The sequence below is a fragment of the Panulirus ornatus genome, chromosome 56 (assembly GCF_036320965.1).
Source record: "Panulirus ornatus isolate Po-2019 chromosome 56, ASM3632096v1, whole genome shotgun sequence".
In the NCBI taxonomy this organism is placed as follows: Eukaryota; Metazoa; Arthropoda; class Malacostraca; order Decapoda; family Palinuridae; genus Panulirus; species Panulirus ornatus.
This window is the reverse complement of record NC_092279.1, coordinates 31,764,667-31,788,574: the sequence shown is the minus strand read 5'-3', so window position 1 is coordinate 31,788,574 and position 23,908 is coordinate 31,764,667. Positions and strand designations below refer to the sequence as shown.

At 38.2% G+C, this 23,908-nt stretch overlaps 1 protein-coding gene across 2 annotated transcripts in view; it reads left to right on the top strand.

The window, feature by feature from the left end:
- The window catches only part of LOC139765785 (uncharacterized), an 88,285-nt gene that overhangs the window by 32,950 nt on the left and 31,427 nt on the right, over positions 1-23,908 (top strand). For both annotated transcript variants that reach the window (XM_071693578.1, XM_071693577.1), the window contains exons 2-4: positions 3,533-3,999; positions 11,315-11,547; positions 21,618-21,900. In XM_071693578.1, coding sequence (XP_071549679.1) covers positions 3,808-3,999; positions 11,315-11,547; positions 21,618-21,900 — 708 coding nt within the window. In that variant the 5' untranslated portion in view covers positions 3,533-3,807. The remainder of the gene's footprint in view (positions 1-3,532; positions 4,000-11,314; positions 11,548-21,617; positions 21,901-23,908) is intronic.

Below are 23,908 nucleotides of genomic sequence, written 5' to 3'. Positions count from 1 at the left end.
GAATCATAGGGTGAGGGAGGGGGCGAAAATTCTGGGAGCCTTGAAGAATGTGTGGAAGTCGAGAACATTATCTCGGAAAGCAAAAATGGCTATGTTTGAAGGAATAGTGGTTCCAACAATGTTGTATGGTTGCGAGGCGTGGGCTATGGATAGAGTTGTGCGCAGGAGGGTGGATGTGCTGGAAATGAGATGTTTGAGGACAATATGTGGTGTGAGGTGGTTTGATCGAGTAAGTAATGTAAGGGTGAGAGAGATGTGTGGAAATAAAAAGAGTGTGGTTGAAAGAGCAGAAGAGGGTGTTTTGAAATGGTTTGATCACATGGAGAGAATGAGTGGGGAAAGATTGACCAAGAGGATATATGTGTCGGAGGTGGAGGGAACGAGGAGAAGTGGGAGACCAAATTGGAGGTGGAAAGATGGAGTGAAAAAGATTTTGAGTGATCGAGGCCTGAAGATGCAGGAGGGTGAAAGGCGTGCAAGGAATAGAGTGAATTGGAACGATGAGGTATACCGGGGTCGACGTGCTGTCAATGGATTGAACCATTGCTTGTGAAGCGTCTGGGGTAAACCATGGAAAGTGTGTGGGGCCTGGATGTGGAAAGGGAGCTGTGGTTTCGGTGCATTACTACATGACAGCTAGAGACTGAGTGTGAACGAATGGGGCCTTTGGTGTCTTTGCTTGCGCTACCTCGCACACATGAGGGAGGAGGGGGGGGGGGGGGGTTATTCCATGTGTGGCGAGGTGGCGATGGGAACAAATAAAGGCAGACAGTATGAATTATGTACATGTGTATATGTGTATATGTCTGTGTGTGTGTATATATATATGTGTACATTGAGATGTATAGGTATGTGTATTTGCGTGTGTGGACGTGTATGTATATACATGTGTATGTGGGCGGGTTAGGCCATTCTTTCGTCTGTTTCCTTGCTCTACCTCGCTAACGCGGGAGACAGCGACAAAGCAAAATGATAATAATAAAAAATATATATATATGGGAGCGCGGGGCTGGAAATCCTCCCCTCTTTTCTTTTTATTTTTTAATTTTCCAAAAGAAGGAACAGGTGAGGATATTCCCTCAAAGGCCCAGTCCTCTGTTCCTAACGCTACCTCGCTAACGCGGGAAATGGCGAATAGTATGAAAGAAAGAAAAAGAATATATATATATATATATATATATATATATATATATATATATATATATATATATATATATATATATATATATTGACCTAGTAGTGTGTGTGTGTGTGTGTGTGTGTGTGTGTACGTGTGTGTGTGTGTGTGTCTGTGTCTGTGTGTGTGCTCACCTGCAAGGAGAGTGTATTGCTTGTCATGTACATCACTAACAAAATGCTACACTGAAAGACCCTCTCGAAATTCCACACACAACCACAATGTGCAACACGCAACACAAGTCAACAATCAGCTGAGGCTGATTGCTGTATAGCAACACTATGAACACATCTGTATAGCAACACTATGAACACATCTGTATAGGAACACTATGAACACATCTGTATAGGAACACTATGAATACATCTGTATAGGAACACTATGAACACATCTGTATAGGAACACTATGAACACATCTGTATAGCAACACTATGAACACATCTGTATAGCAACACTATGAACACATCTGTATAGCAACACTATGAACACATCTGTATAGGAACACTATAAACACATCTACATAGCACCACTATGAACACGTATGTATAGGAACTCTATGCACACATCTGTATAGGAACACTATGAACACATCTGTATAGGAACACTATGAACACATCTGTATAGGAACACTATGAACACATCTGTATAGGAACTCTATGCACACATCTGTATAGTAACACTATGAACACGTATATATAGCAACACTATGAACACATCTGTATAGGAACACTATGAACACATGTGTATAGCAACACTATGAACACGTATGTATAGCAACACTACGAACACATATGTATAGGAACACTATGAACACATCTATATAGCAACACTATGAACACATATGTATAGGAACTCTATGCACACATCTGTATAGGAGCACTACGAACACATCTGTATAGGAACACTATGAACACATCTGTATAGGAACACTACGAACACATCTGTATAGGAACACTATGAACACATCTGTATAGGAACACTATGAACACATCTGTATAGGAACACTATGAACACATCTGTATAGGAACACTATGAACACATCTGTATAGGAACACTACGAACACATCTGTATAGGAACACTATGAACACATCTGTATAGGAACACTATGAACACATCTGTATAGGAACACTATGCACACATCTGTATAGGAACACAATGAACACATCTGTATAGGAACACAATGAACACATCTGTATAGGAACACTATGAACACATCTGTACAGGAACACTATGAACACATCTTCTGTACAGGAACACTATGAACACATCTGTATAGGAACACTATGCACACATCTGTATAGGAACACTATGAACACATCTGTATAGGAACACTATGAACACATCTGTATAGGAACACTATGAACACATCTGTATAGGAACACTATGAACACATCTGTATAGGAACACTATGCACACATCTGTATAGGAACACTATGAACACATCTGTATAGCAACACTATGAACACATCTTCTGTACAGGAACACTATGAACACATCTGTATAGGAACACTATGAACACATCTTCTGTACAGGAACACTATGAACACATCTGTATAGGAACACTATGAACACATCTGTATAGGAACACTATGAACACATCTGTATAGGAACACTATGAACACATCTGTATAGCAACACTATGAACACATCTGTATAGGAACACTATGAACACATCTGTATAGCAACACAATGAACACATCTTCTGTATAGGAACACTGTGAACACATCTGTATAGGAACACTATGAACACATCTTCTGTACAGGAACACTATGAACACATCTGTATAGGAACACTATGAACACATCTGTATAGGAACACTATGAACACATCTGTATAGGAACACTATGAACACATCTGTATAGCAACACTATGAACACATCTGTATAGGAACACTATGAACACATCTTCTGTACAGGAACACAATGAACACATCTGTATAGGAACACTATGCACACATCTGTATAGCAACACTATGAACACATCTGTATAGGAACACCATGAACACATATGTATAGGAACACAATGAACACATCTGTATAGCAACACTATGAACACATCTGTATAGGAACACTATGAACACATCTTCTGTACAGGAACACTATGCACACATCTGTATAGCAACACTATGAACACATCTGTATAGGAACACCATGAACACATCTGTATAGGAACACAATGAACACATCTGTGTGCTGCATACAACGTCAGATATTGAATACAAGACTTCACCAATATTTCTCCACAACAGGATATTGCCGTCCTCAGCCCACTGGACGTGTGTGGTTCCCAGCATGGAGTCCCGAACTGATCTGTAATGAACACATCATTTGTATTCTTCTCCGTTTTCTTCCAGATGTTGCTGGAACAGGATGAGAAACGTCGCCAAGGCTCACGACGACGCCTTACCCTTGACCCAGCCAGCCTCCTGAAGGAGGAGGAAGTTGGTATAGTGTCAGAGAACTACTCATAACTACAGTGATTGAGTGACTGAGAGAGAGAGAGAGACATGAGGAGGAGTGACAATATGAACAACGAGGGTGAGGCCATGTGACCCCCTGTCTGGTGGAATCAGGCAACCAGACTTACATCCTCTCATTCCCGTGAAGAGAAAAAGACATTTTGTTATCTATGTGGCTGGAGCAAGAGAGGCTAACTACCCCCCACACTATCACCAACACCATCTCCAACACCCCCACCATCACCATCTCCGAGGCCAGCATGTCCCGCGTGCCGTCACACATCGTGTTGACTCCAGCCGTGCAGAAAAGGCTGACCCGGGAGCAGAAGAAGGCGTCCAAGTCTGGCCCTGAGAACCATGATGTTGGTGTCTTACCTCACTACTGCTCCCTACCCTTACAGTTGTACCCCACCCTCATGCTACACTGACCACCCTACCCTCTCCTACACTGACTGTAGCGTGCTACACTGAACCTGTGCTACACTGACCGTACCCTGTGCTACACTGACCCTACCCTCTCCTACACTGACTGTAGCGTGCTACACTGAACCTAACCTTTGCTACACTGACCGTACCCTGTGCTACACTGACCCTACCCTCTCCTACACTGACTGTAGCGTGCTACACTGAACCTACCCTGTGCTACACTGACCCTACCCTGTGCTACACTGACCACCCTACCCTCTCCTACACTGACTGTAGCGTGCTACACTGAACCTGCCCTCTCCTACACTGACTGTAGCGTGCTACACTGAACCTAACCTGTGCTACACTGACCCTACCCTCTCCTACACTGACTGTAGCGTGCTACACTGAACCTAACCTGTGCTACACTGACCGTACTCTGTGCTACACTGACCTTAACCTGTGCTACACTGACTCTACCCTGTGCTACACTGACCCTAACTTGTGCTACCCTGACCGTACCCTGCGCTACACTGACCGTACCATGTGTTACCCTGACTTTGCCCTGTGCTACACTACTGTACGCTGTGCTACAATGACTGTACCATGTGCTACACTGACTGTAACGTGCTACACTGACTGTACCTTGTGTTACATTGACTGTACCATATGCTACACCGTCTGTACCATGTGTTCCGCTGTCTGTACCCTGGGGTGCACTAACCGTACCCTGTGCTACACTGACTGTACCATTTGCTACATTGACTTTACCCTGTGCTACACTGCTGTGCCCTGTGCTACACTACTGTACCCTGTGCTACACTACTGTACCCTGTGCTACACTGACTATTCATGTGCTACACTGACTACCGTGTGCCACAGTGACTATACCCTGTGCTGCACTGACCACACACTGTGCTACACTGACTGACCGTACCTTGTGCTACACTGACTCACCGTACCGTGTACCACATTGACCGTAGCTTGTGCTACACTGATTGTATCGTGTACTATACTGTGTGTGCTACTGTGACTGTAACATCTGCTACATTGACTGTACTGTGTGCTACACTGACAGTACCTTGTGGTGGTACACACTAATACTGACGGTACACTGTGGTACAAACTAACACTGATGGTACATGGTGGTACACACTAATACTGACGGTACACTGTGGTACAAACTAACACTAACGGTACATGGTGGTACACCCTAATACTGACGGTACACTGTGGTACAAACTAACACTGATGGTACATGATGGTACACACTAATACTGACGGTACACTGTGGTACAAACTAACACTAACGGTACATGGTGGTACACACTAATACTGACGGTACACTGTGGTACAAACTAACACTGACGGTACATGATGGTACACACTAATACTGACGGTACACTGTGGTACAAACTAACACTGACGGTACATGATGGTACACACTAATACTGACGGTACACTGTGGTACAAACTAACACTAACGGTACATGGTGGTACACACTAATACTGACGGTACACTGTGGTACAAACTAACACTGACGGTACATGATGGTACACCCTGATACTGACGGTACACTGTGGTACGGACTAGTGACAACGATTCTTCTATTAAGAAATATCATTAGTAATTAACCAGAGTAACAAGGAGCGATATATCACGTGTAGTTAATGAGGACTGACCTGGATGATGGTATCAGGGGTCATCATCATGATATAATCAGGGAAAGTCTAGTGTAGTGCGTGCGGATGATCACATAACTCACTAACACAGGTATGATACTGTGTAAGATAATCATATAACTAACACAGGTTTGATACTGTGTAAGATTATCACATAACTCACTAACACAGGTATGATACTGTGTAAGATAATCATATAACTCACTAACACAGGTATGATACTGTGTAAGATTATCACATAACTCACTAACACAGGTATGATACTCTGTAAGATTATCACATAACTCATTAACACAGGTATGATACTGTGTAAGATTATCATATAACTCATTAACACAGGTATGATACTGTGTAAGATTATCATATAACTCACTAACACAGGTATGATACTGTGTAAGATTATCATATAACTCACTAACACAGGTATGATACTGTGTAAGATTATCATATAACTCACTAACACAGATATGATACTGTGTAAGATTATCATATAACTAACACAGGTATGATGCTGTGTAAGATTATCATATAACTCACTAACACAGGTATGATACTGTGTAAGATTATCACATAACTCACTAACACAGGTATGATACTATGTAAGATTATCATATAACTCACTAATACAGGTATGATACTGTGTAAGATTAGCACATAACTCACTAACACAGGTAAGATACTGTGTAAGATTATCACATAACTCACTAACACAGGTATGATACTCTGTAAGATTATCACATAACTCATTAACACAGGTATGATACTGTGTAAGATTATCATATAACTCACTAACACTGGTATGATACTGTGTAAGATTATCATATAACTCACTAACACAGGTATAATACTGTGTAAGATTATCACATAACTCACTAACACAGGTATGATACTGTGTAAGATTATCACATAACTCACTAACACAGGTATGATACTCTGTAAGATTATCACATAACTCATTAACACAGGTATGATACTGTGTAAGATTATCATATAACTCATTAACACAGGTATGATACTGTGTAAGATTATCATATAACTCACTAACACAGGTATGATACTGTGTAAGATTATCATATAACTCACTAACACAGGTATGATACTGTGTAAGATTATCATATAACTCACTAACACAGATATGATACTGTGTAAGATTATCATATAACTAACACAGGTATGATGCTGTGTAAGATTATCATATAACTCACTAACACACGTATGATACTATGTAAGATTATCACATAACTAACTAACACAGGTATGATACTGTGTAAGATTATCACATAACTCATTAACACAGGTATGATACTGTGTAAGATTATCATATAACTCACTAACACAGGTATGACACTGTGTAAGATTATCATATAACTCACTAACACAGGTATGATACTGTGTAAGATTATCATATAACACTAACACAGGTATGATACTTTGTAAGATTATCATATAACTCACTAACACAGGTATGATACTGTGTAAGATTATCATATAACTCACTAACACAGGTATGATACTGTGTAAGATTATCATATAACTCACTAACACAGGTATGATACTGTGTAAGATTATCATATAACTAACACAGGTTTGATGCTGTGTAAGATTATCATATAACTCACTAACACAGGTATGATACTGTGTAAGATTATCATATAACTCACAAACACAGGTATGATACTGTGTAAGATTATCATATAACTCACTAACACAGGTATGATAATGTGTAAGATTATCACATAACTGACTAACACAGGTAGGATACTGTGTAAGATTATCACATAACTCACTAACACAGGTGTGATACTGTGTAAGATTATCACATAACTCACTACCACAGGTATGATACTGTGTAAGATTATCATATAACTCACTAACACAGGTATAATACTGTGTAAGATTATCACATAACTCACTAACACAGGTATGATACTGTGTAAGATTATCACATAACTCACTACCACAGGTATGATACTGTGTAAGATTATCATATAACTCACTAACACTGGTATGATACTGTGTAAGATTATCACATAACTCACTAACACAGGTATGATACTGTGTAAGATTATCACATAACTCACTAACACAGGTATGATACTGTGCAAGATTATCATATAATTCACTAACACAGGTATGATACTGTGTAAGATTATCATATAACTCACTAACACAGATATGATGCTGTGTAAGATTATCATATAACTCACCAACACAGGTATGATACTGTGTAAGATTATCATATAACTCACTAACACAGGTATGATACTGTGTAAGATTATCATATAACTCACTAACACAGGTATGATACTGTGTAAGATTATCATATAACTCACTAACACAGGTATGATACTGTGTAAGATTATCATATAACTCACTAACACAGGTATGATACTGTGTAAGATTATCATATAACTCACTAACACAGGTATGATACTGTGTAAAATTATCATATAACTCACTAACACAGGTATGATACTGTGTAAGATTATCATATAACTCACTAACACAGGTATGATACTGTGTAAGATTATCATATAACTAACACAGGTATGATGCTGTGTAAGATTATCATATAACTCACTAACACAGGTATGATACTGTGTAAGATTATCATATAACTCACAAACACAGGTATGATACTGTGTAAGATTATCATATAACTCATTAACACAGGTATGATACTGTGTAAGATTATCACATAACTCACTAACACAGGTATGATACTGTGTAAGATTATCATATAACTCACTAACACACGTATGATACTGTGTAAGATTATCATATAACTCACTAACACAGGTGTGATACTGTGTAAGATTATCATATAACTCACTAACACAGGTATGATACTGTGTAAGATTATCATATAACTATCACAGGTATGATGCTGTGTAAGATTATCATATAACTAACACAGGTATGATACTGTGTAAGATTATCATATAACTAGCACAGGTATGATACTGTGTAAGATTATCATATAACTCACTAACACAGGTATGATACTGTGTAAGATTATCATATAACTAGCACAGGTATGATACTGTGTAAGATTATCATATAACTCACTAACACAGGTATGATACTGTGTAAGATTATCATATAACTCACTAACACTGGTATGATACTGTGTAAGATTATCATATAACTCACTAACACAGGTATGATACTGTGTAAGATTATCATATAACTAAACAGGTATGATGCTGTGTAAGATTATCAAGATGTATTATCGTTAATGATAATGTGTATACCTAGTATTATCTTAAATGGTAATGTGTATACCTAGTATTATCTTTAATGGTAATGTGTATACCTAGTATTATCTTTAATGATAATGTGTATACCTAGTATTATCTTTAATGGTAATGTGTATACCTAGTATTATCTTTAATGATAATGTGTATACCTAGTATTATCTTTAATGGTAATGTGTATACCTAGTATTATCTTTAATGGTAATGTGTATACCTAGTATTATCTTTAATGGTAATGTGTATACCTAGTATTATCTTTAATGGTAATGTATATACCTAGTATTATCTTTAATGGTAATGTGTATACCTAGTATTATCTTTAATGGTAATGTATATACCTAGTATTATCTTTAATAGTAATGTGTATACCTAGGAGCATGATCTTCCAGGAGAGTCATGAGTATAATTTATATAAGACTTGACCTTTTGGTACCACTTGTTGCTCTGTACTGACGACATCAAGAGCTGTGGATGGTTCCGTGGTTCCTCACATACGCCTCTCTATCTTGCACCAATCGTCCTCAACTTAATTATATATCACCAAATCGCATCGTAATGTTATATAAGAAGAAATGATGAAATGATCTGACATATGTAGCCAACTGTACAACGTCACTAGGTCCAGACCGATTTTTGTAATAGACTTTACGTATATGAAGATATTGTAAGGATATATATATATATATATATATATATATATATATATATATATATATATATATATATATATATATATATATATATATATATATACATATATATATATATATATATTCGCAGTTTCCCGCGTCAGCGAGGTAGCGCCAGGAAATAGACGAAGAATGGCTCATCCACTCATATAACATATAAGTACATAAACGCCCACACACGCTCATATACATACATACACATATCAACATATACATACGTATACATACACATACACAGACGTTATATACATACACATGTACATATTCATACTTGCTTGTCTTCATCCACTTTTTTCGCTACCCCGCCCCACAGGAAAACGCATCGCTATCCCTTGTTTCAGCGAGGCAGCGCCAGGAATACAGATAAAAAGGCCACGTTCATTCATATTCAGTTTCAAGCTGTCATGTGTAATGTACCGAAACCACAGCTCCCTATCCACAGCCAGGCCCGACAGACCTTTGCATGGTTTACCCCAGACGCTTCACATGCCCTGGTTCAGCCCGGTGACAGCACGTCGACCCCAGTATACCACATCCTTCCAATTCACTCTATTCCTTGCACGCCTTTCACCCTCCTGTATGTTCAGGCCCCGATCACTCAAAATCTTTTTCACTCCATCATTCCATCTGCAATGTGGTCTCCCACTTCTTGTTCCCTCCATCTCTGACACATATATCCTCTTTGTCAATTTTTCCTCACTCATTCTCTCTTTGTGTCCAAACCATCTTAACGCACCCTCTTCTGCTCTGTCAACCATACTCTTTATTTCCACTCATCTTTCTTACCCTTACATTACTTACCCGATCAAACCACCTCACACCACATATTGTCCTCAAACATCTCATTTCCAACACATCCACCCTCCTCCGCACAGCCCTACCTATAGCCCATGCCTCGCAACCATATACCACTGCTCGAACTATCATTTCTTCAAACATACTCGTTTTTGCTCTCTGAGATAACGTTCTCGCCTTCCACACATTCTTCATAGGTCCCAGAACCTTCGCCCCCTCCCCCACCCTGTGACTCACTCCCAGATATCTAAAACACTTCAATTCTCCAATTTTTCTCCATTCAAACTTACATCTCAATTAACCCATCCTTCAACCCTTCTGAAGCTAATAACCTTGCTCTTATTCGCATTTACTCTAAACTTTCTTCTTTCACACACTTTTCCAAACTCAGTCACCAGCTTCTGCAGTTTCTCACACGAATCAGCCACCAGAGTTGTATCATCAGCGAACAACAACTGACTCACTTCCCAAGCTCTCTCATCCACAACAGACTGCGTACTTTCCTTTCCCTCCAAAACTCTTGCATTCACCTCCCTAACAACCTCATCTATAAACAAATTAAACAACCATGGGGACATCACACTCCCCTGTTGCAGACCGACATTCACTGGAAACCAATCACTTTCCTCTTTTCCTACTCGTACACAAGCCTACATCCTTGGTAAAAACTTTTCACTACTTCTAGCAACTTACCTCCCACACCATATACTCTTAATACCTTCCACAGAGCATCTCTATCAACCCTATCATATGCCTTCTCCAGATCCATAAATGCTATATACAAATTCATTTGTTTTTCTAAGCATTTCTTACCATCTAAGCCATATTCAGCCTCGTGTTTCCTGCAGCTCAAGTCCATCCGCGAGCGTCGGGAGCGGCTGGAGGCCATGATCCAGAGCCGTCGTCTGCCGCCGCTGGCTCCCGCAGGCGCCAACCGGGGCAGCAGCAGCAGCAGAAGCAGTCAGCGCTCCTCTAGGATGTCGCTCTCGCCTCACTGGAAGGAAAGTGACCAGCAGGCGCGGGCCGAGCGGCAGCCAACACCCAAGCCCAATAGATCCTCCGTCCGCCTCACACCTATGCCGTACGTCCTCACTACATCTCACTACTCCCCTCTGTCTTATGTGTGTGTGTGTGTGTGTGTGTGTGTGTGTGTGTGTGTGTGTGTGTGTGTGTGTGTGTGTGTGTGTGTGTGTGTGTGTGTAATTATGTATTGGTATTGTACGGGGTGGGAGTCTTTCACTCGTGGGGCGTCAGCTCTTGAACGTTATCTATCATAATACAACCTTCTAAACTTGTCTGTCCTTGTCTGTATTAACCACGTCCTCTGTTAGTTCAGTCCATTCATCCACCACACCGTCATGAGCAGGTCAACCCTGACTATGACACAACGTGTACCAGTCATGTCCTGGTGTGTGGGGTCATGACCCCAAGCTTGGCAAGGCTGCTGAAGGAACAGTAGGACCTGCACTCACCAGGGCTGACCACATCTACTTATCTATCAGTACCACATGGTCCACACGTGATGGTAACAGGCGAATCACTGAAATATTGTAGTGTAACTCAAAGACTTTGAGAAATACATATCTTCCTGACCTACATCCATGCCCAGACACAGAGGCAGACACACACACACACACGCACTTATCTGTGTTTTTCATCTGACCTGCTTCCACCACAAGCTGTAATCATCAAATATTTATTTCCTACCAGGACCCGTTACTTGCAGGTTATCTTGCTGATCCACCGGACATTTACGGTCATATGTGGCCAGGTTATCACCACCTGCTCCTCCACACTCTTGATCGTTCCTTCTCTCCACCAGAGATGGTCGTCTCCACATCATAGTGTTAGCCTCAGTCGTTGATGCATAACACCTCAACCATCTCGAGAAAGTGGTCGTTGTTGTGCTGGGGAAGCGCTCATATATTCCTCCCACTGAGTCGACCAGTAACGTCCTCCTACTGAGTCGACCAGTAACGTCCTCCCACTGAGTCGACCAGTAACGTCCTCCCACTGAGTCGACCAGTAACGTCCTCCCACTGAGTCGACCAGTAACGTCCTCCCACTGAGTCGACCAGTAACGTCCTCCCGGAGACCAGTTAACAACACCGTTCTGGACACTGCTCAGGTCTTGCTCTTACGTCATTGTTTGTTGTTTATGATGGTATAACGTTCAGTAAACAACCATGAACCCTGAAGATAATGGTGTAAAAAGAAAACGAGAGTTTCTGATAATTGCTCAAGAGTTAAAGTTCATTGAGAAGCCAGAGTGTGGTGTACCGGTTGCTCACATGTGTCAGGAAACAATGTATGAGATGTTCTCCAGAACACAAGATCTTCAGAGCTATCTGACCAGCGGGTCATCCCTCAGTCTGTGGCAGTGAGCACATGACAGCGACACAAGGTCAACTTTGAGGAAGGTGAATAACGTGTTGCACAACGTTGTGGTGGAGTAAACGTTCGTGGAAGGTGAATATGGATAACGTGTTGCACAACGTTGTGGTGGAGTAAACGTTCGTGGGGCTGACCTTGGCTCCGCTGTTCACTGTACTGTGTGTAATACGTCATAATAGACCACCCGGATTTAACGGACAACCGGCATTAACAGAGGGCCATTCACCCTAGCTGTCCGTTAACTCGAGGTCACACTGTACAGAACTCATTATTCTTAGTTGATCAACAAGTTCACGAAAGTAAACTTTAAGTTTATATCAGTGTCAAAGTGAACGTGTCATGTGGAACTATATTGACAGTATATAACGCTGGAGTGCACGACCGGCCAGGGAACGGCTGTAGGCCGGACGCTGACTTAATCAATACAGTAGCCTAGCAGACCGGCCCCTCCATACGTCCGCCACCCTCAACACTGGTCAATATTTTAAGAGCCGGACGCACGCGACGCCATACCGGCCCCATCGCAGGGAACGCATCGTATCTTCCTCCCGACACTTTATCTTCCTCCTCCTGTTGTCTTTATTGCTCAGACTTATGGAAGACGGGAAGACGTGAACACAGAACCAGGTCGAGATCAGTGTTGTCACTCCTGTTCCTCCTTAATGTGTATTGATTTGCCCCGTGACGTGATGGGTCACTCACGCCAGTGGTCTGTTTTGCCTCAAGTTGCTGGGTAACAGAGTGGTTAAATACACCTCCATTACATCTCCAGCGCAAAGCAGGTACAGTGCGGTACACTGGGGTGACCAGAAGCTGTATGTACGTATCAAGTTTTTACTCAATTTTTTTTTTCATACTTGATCAATGTTTCCCACGTTGGCGAGGTAGCGCCAGGAACAGAGGAAGGAAGGCTGTGGTGTAGCGGTTAGCATTTCTAACCGTGACGCACTCATAGGCCGCTTAGAGTCGAGGGCATGAGTTCGAATCCTAGTTGCGGCAGTCGGTCCACACTTAACCTAGCTGTTTATCCTACCTTGAGGGCTGGTCGAAAAAAATGGGTACCTGGCTCAGGCTAGGGCATACGCACACATAAACACACAGACTCAGACACACAGGAAAATGAAACACGATGAGTTCCCAAATGCACTTTCGTATAATGATCACATCATCAGGGGAGACACAGGAAAGAAATATAACAGTCAGTTGATATACAACGAAGAGACGTAGCTAGGACGCCATTTGGTAAACAAATGACTACCCGATGGACAGGTTGGGTGCGTTCAAGTCTGGCAAAAAGCGTATCATAAATTCTATCATGTGGACAAGAAAGGAAATGTTTACAAATTTCATCAACAATAAAGCTATCCAGTTTGTATATACCTTCACTAATATCAACGTTACAATTCTTGGTACATTTGATGATAGAAGATTCAATGATATTTCTCGTGCTACTGGAGTTAGAGTTAATAACTGAGATGGCACTACTCCAGTCAGTACAATGATCATAATTTCTAACATGATTAAACGGGGCATTTGATTCTTGTCCTGTTCTTATACTATGTTTGTGTTGCTTAAGTCAAACATAAAGATCCTTACCAATCTGCCCAATATAAACCACAGTTTTTACATTGCACTCTATAAATGCACCCTGCGGAACTTTCTGGTGAGTTCTTGATTAAGATACTTTCAATAGTATTGTTTTTGCTGTAGGCAACATTTACATTAAAAGATCTAAGCAACATGGGAGGTAAAGTAAAATCATAACTAAAAGCGAGAACTAAAAAGTTCTAGGTGTCAAGGGAAAGTTTAACTCCATAAAATCATTTCTTTGCCACCTTAAGGGATTTATCAATGAAAGATCTAGGATACTTTAACTTGGATCCAATAATATATATCTTCTCAAACTCATCATCAATAAACTCTGGACTGCAAATACGTAATGCCGTTAGGAACATAGATTGAAATGATGATAATTTAACTGTCATGTTGAGATGAGTAATAATGGCTATACGAGCATACATTGGTAGGTTTTCATTATATCCTAAACTTAAACTTGTTTCCATCCCTATGGATCATGCAATCTAAGGATGATAACACTTCATTATTTTCAATATCTACGTTAAAGTTGTTGGAAGGTAATGAATTGTTGAGTAAAGGGATAGATGTTTGTAAATTTTCATTTCTTGGCCAAACACAAAGAGCATCATCTATATACCTAAACCAAATTGCATTAGAAGGTAAGATATCCTTTAGTAATTTTGTTTCAAAGAATTCCATTTAAAGATTACTTAATACAGGTGAAAGAGGGTTACCCATTGCCATATCAAATTTTTGAGCATAATATTCTCCATTGAATTGAAATACACAGTCTTTTATACACAATTTTATCAGTTTAATGAAAACAGACTTTGAAACGGGTAAATGAATATCATCCAAAACATCAAATAGATATTCTAAAAGATCATCAACTGGAACTTTTGTGAAAAGTGAGGAAACATCAAAGCTAATAAGTTTGAAATCAAAGTTAACACTGACATTGTTAAGCTTGTTAACTAAATCAACATTGTTCATGATATTAGAATTTGATACCTTACCCACTAAAGGGCTTAATAAAGAAACTAACCATTTTGACAATCTATATGTGATGGAGCCTACTGAACTCACTATAGGTCTTGCTGGAAAATTCTGTTTATGTGTTTTGATAAGTCCATACATATATGGCAATGAAGGGGACAAAGATGACAAATTTTTGATAAGAGAAATGTTACCTTTCAACAACAACTTCGGTTCTTTATTGAAATGAGAATTAGCTGCTTCTACTTTTTGTTTGCTTGTTTAAAGTATGTTGTATCATCACTTAAAAGATCATTCATATTAGGTGAATAATCCCTTTTGTCTATAATCACAACTGTGTTAGCCTTATCTGCTTTAATAATATGTATATTACAGACATTGTTTGAAGTGTCAATCATTTATAAACCTTTTAGGGCAATTCGGATCCACTAGTTTTGACAAACTGGCATACAATAAACCTTTATAGATGTTAATTTCATCATTAGATAATTTACTGTGATTTTCTAAATTGCAGAAAGACCTTGTGATATCAATACAGTTGGCTTCCTTGTGAGAGCACACAAAACTTAATCCGTAGCCTAGAGCACACAAAGAATCCTTGTCCAGTTATCTATGTGACAGTTTACCTCAAAGGAAGGGCTTGTGTTCTTAGTCCAGTTGCTGTTGTCGATGATCTGATCTGACTTACAGTTCAGTTTCCATTGAAGTCTATTCGTTCACTTCTTAATCTATTATAACAGTACTCCAACATACGGTTCTTCCACTGTGTCGGTATAGCCACTTGAAAGGCATGTTTCTTCTCTCTTGAAACGCGAGTGGCTTCCTCCATTTCCATCTTCTTAAGTTTGATGCGTTTCTTCAAAATGCTGTTTTGAAAATCGTCAAATGGTCGACCATACAACTGCAATAATCGCTGGGTTAGGATAGATCTTGGCATCACTTGTTCATCAAGGCATGTCATCTGGAATCCAAATTGCAACTTCAGTTTGTGTGCCTTGGTTAACAATTTGGACGAAGCAGTAACGAAGGAGGGAAACTCCAGGAGAGCTAATAGAAATGTAGTAGAAGAGCCGTGTGGTATCCATGTTGGAAGAGATCGCAATTGAGCGCGTGATCAACTAAATTCCTTTCTTACCACAGGTCAATACAAATTGGATAGCTTTATTGTTGGATTGGATTGCATTATACAATTTGGGCTTATTAGCCAAGCACTGGAGCTTCTAAGGCCAATCAATGCTCTTAATACAGAGATGGAAGGATGGAGTGAAAAAGATTTTTTGCGATCGGAGCTTGAACATACAGCAGGGCGAGAGGCGTGCAAGAAATAGAGTGAATTGGAACGATGTGATATACCGGGGACGACGTGCTGTCACTTGATTGAACCAAGGCATGTGAAGCGTCTGGGGTAAACGGTGGAAAGGTCTGTGGGGCCTGGATGTGGAAAGAGAGCTGTGGTTTCAGTGCATTATACATGACAGCTAGACACTGAGTGTGAACAAATGTGGTGTCTTTTGTCTTTTCTTGGGATACCTCGCTGGAGGGAGGGAGGGAGGGAGGGGGGGGGATGCTATTTCATGTGTGGCGGGGTGGCGACGAGAATGGATGTACATGTGTATATACTGGAAAGGATCACAATTTTGCGCGTGATCAAGATATTCCTATGAGTCCACGGGGAAAAAGCAACATGATAAGTTCCCAACTGCACTTTCGTGTAATAATCACATCATCAGGGGAGACACAAGAGAGAAATATAACACAGTTGATATACATCGAAGAGACGAAGCTAGGACGCCATTTGGTAAACATGCGATTGTCTAAGACAGACAACGAGCGTATCATAAACTTATCATTTTACAAAATTTATCTACAATAAAGTTATCTAATTTGTATAGACCATCACTAATATTAAGATTATAATTCTTTGTGTATCTATTAATAGAAGATTCAATGATGTTTCTCTTGGTAATAGAATTAGAGTTAATAACTGAGATGGCATTACTCCAATCAATACAATGATCGTAGTTTTTAACATGATTAAACAAGGCATTTGATTCTTGTCCCGTTCTTATACTATACTCATGTTGCTGAAGTCTAACAGAAAGATCCTTACCAGTCTGCCCTCCATAAAACTCGTCACAATTTCTACATGGCACTTTATAGATGCAGCCAGGAGAGTTTTCTGGTGAATTCCTGATTAAGACATTCTTTATAGTATTATTGTTGTTGAAGGCAACATTTACATTCAAGAATTTAAGCAACATGGGAAGTAAAGTAAAATTATCATCAAAAGGGAGAACTAAAAGATTCTTGGTGTCAATGGGAGGTTTGGGCCAACTCTATAAAATTATTTCTTTGCTAACTTAAGGGATTTATCAATGAAAGATCTAGGGTACTTTAACTTAGATCCAATAGAATATATCTTCTCAAGCTCATCATCAATAAACTCTGGACTGCAAATACGTAATGCCCTAAGGAACATAGATTGAAATGATGATAATTTAACTCTGTCATGTTGAGATGAGTAATAATGGATATATGAGCATACATTGGTAGGTTTTCTGTATATGCTAAACTTAAACTTGTTTCCTTGCCTATGGATCATGCAATCTAAAAATGGTAACATACCATTATTTTCATTTTCTACAGTAAATTTGATGGAAGGCACTAAATTGTTAAGTAAGGGTAGAAATATTTGTAAATTTTCATTTGTTGGCCAAACACAAAGAACATCATCTACATACCTAAACCAAATTGCATTAGAAGGTAAGATATCCTTTAGTAATTTTGTTTCAAGAAATTCCATATAAAGATTACTTAGTACAAGTGAAAGAGGGTTACCCATTGCCATACCAAATTTCTGAGAATAATAATCTCCATTGAATTGAAGTACACAATTCAGTGAAAACAGACTTCGAAACAGGTAAATGAATATCATCCAAGACATCAAATAAATATTCTAAAAGGTCATCGACTGCAAGTTTTATGAAAAGTGAGGAACCATCAAAGCTAACGTTTTCGAAATCAAAATTATCATTGATATTGTTTAGTTTGTTGATTGAATCTACATTTCTCATGAGATTAGAATTTGATATCTTACCCACTAAAGGGCTTAATAAAGAAACTAACCATTTTGACAATCTATATGTGATGGAGCCTACTGAACTCACTATAGGTCTTGCTGGAAAATTCTGTTTATGTGTTTTGATAAGTCCATACATATATGGGCATGAAGGGGACAAAGATGACAAACTTTTGATAAGAGAACCATTACCTTTTTACCTTTTTATCTTAGATAAATAGTTACTTTTGTCTAAAATCACAACAGTGTTAGCCTTATTTGCTTTAGTAATATGTATATCCTTGTCTCTTTTTAAAGTGTTAATATCTCTTATAAATCTTTAAGAGCAATTAGGTTCCACTGGTTTTGACAAACTGGCATACACTAAACCCTTACAGATATTAATTTCATCATTAGTTAAATTACTGTATTTCTCTAAATTACAAAAAGACAAGGATATACATATTACTAAAGCAGATAAGGCTAACACTGTTGTGATTTTAGACAAAAGTAACTATTTATCTAAATGAATGATCTTTTGAATGATGACACAACATATTCTAAACTCAGTGAAATCCCTTAGAAGCAGTTAATTCCCATTTCAATAAAGAAATGAAGTTGTAGTTGAAAGGTAATGGTTCTCTTATCAAAAGTTCGTCATCTTTGTCCCCTTCATTGCCAAATATGTATGGACTTATCAAAACACATAAACAGAATTTTCCAGCAAGACCTATAGCTAGTTCAGTAGGCTCCATCACATATAGATTGTCAAAATGGTTAGTTTCTTTATTAAGCCCTTTAGTGGGTAAGGTATCAAATTCTAATATCATGAACAATGTAAATTTAGTCAACAAGCTAAGCAATATCAATGTTAATTTTGATTTCAAACTAGTTAGCTTTGATGTTTCCTCACTTTTCACAAAAGTTCCAGTTGATGACCTTTTAGAATATTCATTTGATGTCTTGGATGATATTCATTTACCTGTTTCAAAGTCTGTTTCCATTGAACTGATAAAATTGTGTATAAAAGACTGTGTATTTCAATTAAATGGAGATGATTATGCTAAGAAATTTGGTATGGCAAAGGGTAACCCTCTCTCACCTGTACTAAGTAATCTTTATATGGAATTTCTTGAAACAAAATTACTAAAGGATATCTTACCTTCTAATGCAATTTGATTTAGGTATGTAGATGATGTTCTTTGTGTTTGGCCAACAAATGAAAATTTACAAATATTTCTCCCCTTACTTAACAATTTAGTACCTTCCATCAAATTTACTGTAGAAAATGAAAATAATGGTATGTTACCATTTTTAGATTGCATGATCCATAGAAAGGAAACAAGTTTAAGTTTAGCATATACAGAAAACCTACCAATGTATGCTCATATATTCATTATTACTCATCTCAACATGACAGAGTTAAATTATCATCATTTCAATCTATGTTCCTTAGGGCATTACGTATTTGCAGTCCAGAGTTTATTGATGATGAGTTTGAGAAGATATATTCTATTGGATCTAAGTTAAAGTACCCTAGATCTTTCATTGATAAATCCCTTAAGTTAGCAAAGAAATAATTTTATAGAGTTAGCCCAAACCTCCCATTGACACCAAGAATCTTTTAGTTCTCCCTTTTGATGATAATTTTACTTTACTTCCCATGTTGCTTAAATCCTTGAATGTAAATGTTGCCTTCAGCATCAATAATACTATAAAGAATGTCTTAATCAGGAATTCACCAGAAAATTTTGGAAGCATCTATAAAGTGCCATGTAGAAATTGTTTTAAGTTTTATGTTGGTCAGACTGGTAAGGATCATTCTGTTAGACTTCAGCAACATAAATATAGCATAAGAACAGGACAAGAATCAAATGCCTTGTTTAATCACGTTAAAAACTATGATCATTGTATTGACTGGAGTAATGCCATCTCAGTTATTAACTCTAACTAGAGTTAATAACTGAGATGGCATTACTATTACCACGAGAAACATCATTGAATCTTTCATTATAAAATACACAAAGAATTATAATCTTAATATTAGTGATGGTATACAAATTAGATAACTTTATTGTTGATAAGATTTGTAAAATGATAAGTTTATGAACTCTCGTTGTCTGTCTTGGACAATCACATGTTTACCAAATGGCGTCCTAGCTTCGTCTCTTCGTTGTATATCAACTGACTGTTATATTTCTCTCTTGTGTCTCCCCTGATGATGTGATTATTACACGAAAGTGCAGTTGGGAACTTATCGTGTTTCATTTTCCCCGTGAACTCATAGGAATGTGTATATATGTATATGTCTGTGTATGTATATGTACGTATACGTTGAAATGTATATGTATGTAAATGTGCGTGTATCGGCGCTTATGTATATACATATGTGTGTGGGTGAGTTGGGCCTATTCCTCGTCTGTTTCCTTAAGCTACCTTGCTGACGCGGGAGACGATGATTAAGTATAATAGATATATATATATATATATATATATATATATATATATATATATATATATATATATATATATATATATATATTTACTAAGTTGATGAAATTTGCAATCAGTTCCCTTTCTTGTCCAAATGATAGATTTATGATACGCATGTCGCCAGACTTGAACCCCGACCTCCATTCGGGTAGTCACTTGTTTACTGAACGTCGTCCTTGCTACTTTTCTACGTTGTATATCAATAGCCAGTTATATTTCTCTTGTGTCTCTCCTGATGATGTGATCATTACACGAAAGTGCACTTGGGAACTTATCGTGTTTCATTTCGCTGGAGTAAGAAAGGAATGCTATACTCATGTTGACATACTTAGTGTATCATAAGCCAATACATGAATATGTTATACTCATGTTGGCATACCTAGTGTATTGTATGCTAAATGTATGTGTTCATATATTATTACGCCCTTCTTTCTTCCCGTTGAGCACGACAATACGACCCTTGAGCATGACCATATGATGGCCTGGCCTTTCACCTGTTTCTGACCTTGGAAGAGGACCTGGCCATCAGACGAAAGGGTCGTACAGTCGTCCTCAAGGGGTTAAACACGACTCGCCAACATACGGGCACCGACCAGTAACGACCTCTCGCCCTCCTCGGTTGGTGTGGGCAGGTCCCGGGGCGGCGGACACGACCCACTGCCGGAGATCAAGCAGGAGCAGAGGGATGAAGACGAGGAGGACTCCCGACCACCGACCGGGCAGTTCCTGCAGGAGATCCACCAGCAGATGACCCTCGAGATGCAGCAGCTGATGCAGCAGCAAATGCAGAAGATGCAGCAACTCTTGCAGCAGAAGAAGGAGCAGCAGCTGCGGAAGAAGCAGCGGCAGGAACAGCTGGAGCAACAGCTGATGCAGCAGAGAGCCCAGGAAGCTCAAGCCGAGGAGAATAAAAAGGTCAGTAGAAGTTGTTGTCATACGTCACGCGTTACAAACGTCCTCTGGCGCGCAACGAACAACCGACGAGCGAACAATCGACCGGCAAGTTCCAGAAGTTACATTACAAAAATGTAAAAAATGAATAACTATTCCTTAAGCTAGATGTTACAACATGATATGGGACAAATAAGTTTCTACATATCAACCTCCAATGACTAGCACGCAGAGCAGCTGGCTTAGAAATTTGTTGATTCATAAACCACTCAGCTCACGAAGCGCCTAGCTCACAAAAAGTTTGGCTCACAAATGACCTAATTCGGAAAAAAAAAACAATTGGCTCACAATATTAGTGACTGTTGGCTTACAAAGAAAAAAATCTGGCATGCGAAAGAATTCAATAAAAAAATTATAATTTGTAAAGCATTTCTTATTCCAGTATTGAGATCATTCCCAAACTCATGAATGTATGACAACATCTTTTTGTAATTAATGAGTTCATCCAGAGCTGCTGTAGTGTTCACAATGTCTAATATTGTCTTCTTCACTAATGATGGATGATCTGTTTTGAAAGTCATATTCTGTAATGAGGTTACTAACTTGTTAATGCGACCAATCTTCCGCAAGAGGAGTTTTTCCCTCAGCCATATCGTCTTCATTATCTTCCCAATTCACTAATGTTTTCACGACCTCGAGGTCAGGTAAAGCAACAGTGACTTCCAGGTGATCGAACATGAAAGCGACGAGTGAGCACAGGTAAACATGGAGGTTTTTACTATGTGATAAAAATACTATGGGTAGTTATTTATAGAAAACACTTCACATTATTCAACACATTTTATATTACGAAATTTTGAGTAATGATTTTAATAAGATAATTTTAAAGTAAATGTTTATATGTTCTGGTAGGCTACAGGGGCTCACGGGAATGGCCCTACGCTCGAATATGATCATATTCAGAAACTTCAGATTTTCTTCATATGATCGCAGGTCTGTATTTATTAATCTTCTGGTTTATTTATGTAATCTCTTAAAGTTACTTTTATGTAATCTCTTAAAGTTACTTTTATGTAATCTCTTAAAGTTACTTTTATGTAATCTCTTAAAGTTACTTTTATGTAATCTCTTAAAGTTACTTTTATGTAATCTCTTAAAGTTACTTTTATGTAATCTCTTAAAGTTACTTTTATGTAATCTCTTAAAGTTACTTTTATGTAATCTCTTAAAGTTGCTTTCATGTAATCTCTTAAAGTTACTTTTATGTAATCTCTTAAAGTTACTTTTATGTAATCTCTTAAAGTTGCTTTTCTGTAATCTCTTAAAGTTACTTTTATGTAATCTCTTAAAGTTACTTTTATGTAATCTCTTAAAGTTGCTTTTATGTAATCTCTTAAAGTTACTTTTATGTAATTTCTTAAAGTTACTTTTTCGTAATCTCTTAAAGTTACTTTTTGTATTCTCTTAAAGTTGATTTTTTGTAATCTCTTAAAGTAACTTTTCCGGAACCTCTTAAAATTGCTCTTTTTGTAATCTCTTAAGGTTGATTTTTTGTAATCTCTTAAAGTTACTTTTTCGTAATCTCTTAAAGTTACTTTTTCGTAATCTTTTAAAGTTACTTTTTGTAATCTCTTAAAGTTGATTTTTTGTAATCTCTTAAAGTTGATTTTTTTTGTAATCTCTTAAAGTTTTCCGTAATCTCTTAAAATTACGTTTTGTAATCTTTTAAAGTTACTTTTTCGAATCTCTTACAGTTACTTTTGTATTCTCTTCAAGTTACTTTTTCGTAATCTCTTAAGTTACTTTTTGTATTCTCTTAAAATTGCTTTTTTGTAATCTCTTGAAATTACTTTTTGTAATCTCGTAAAGTTACTTTTTCGTAATCTCTTAAAGTTACCTTTTGTATTCTCTTAAAGTTACTTTTATGAAATCCTTAAAGTTGCTTTTTTGTAATCTCTTAACGACGCTTTTCTGTAATGTCTTAAAGCTACTTTTTGTAATCTCTTAAAATTACTTTTTTGTAATCTCTCAA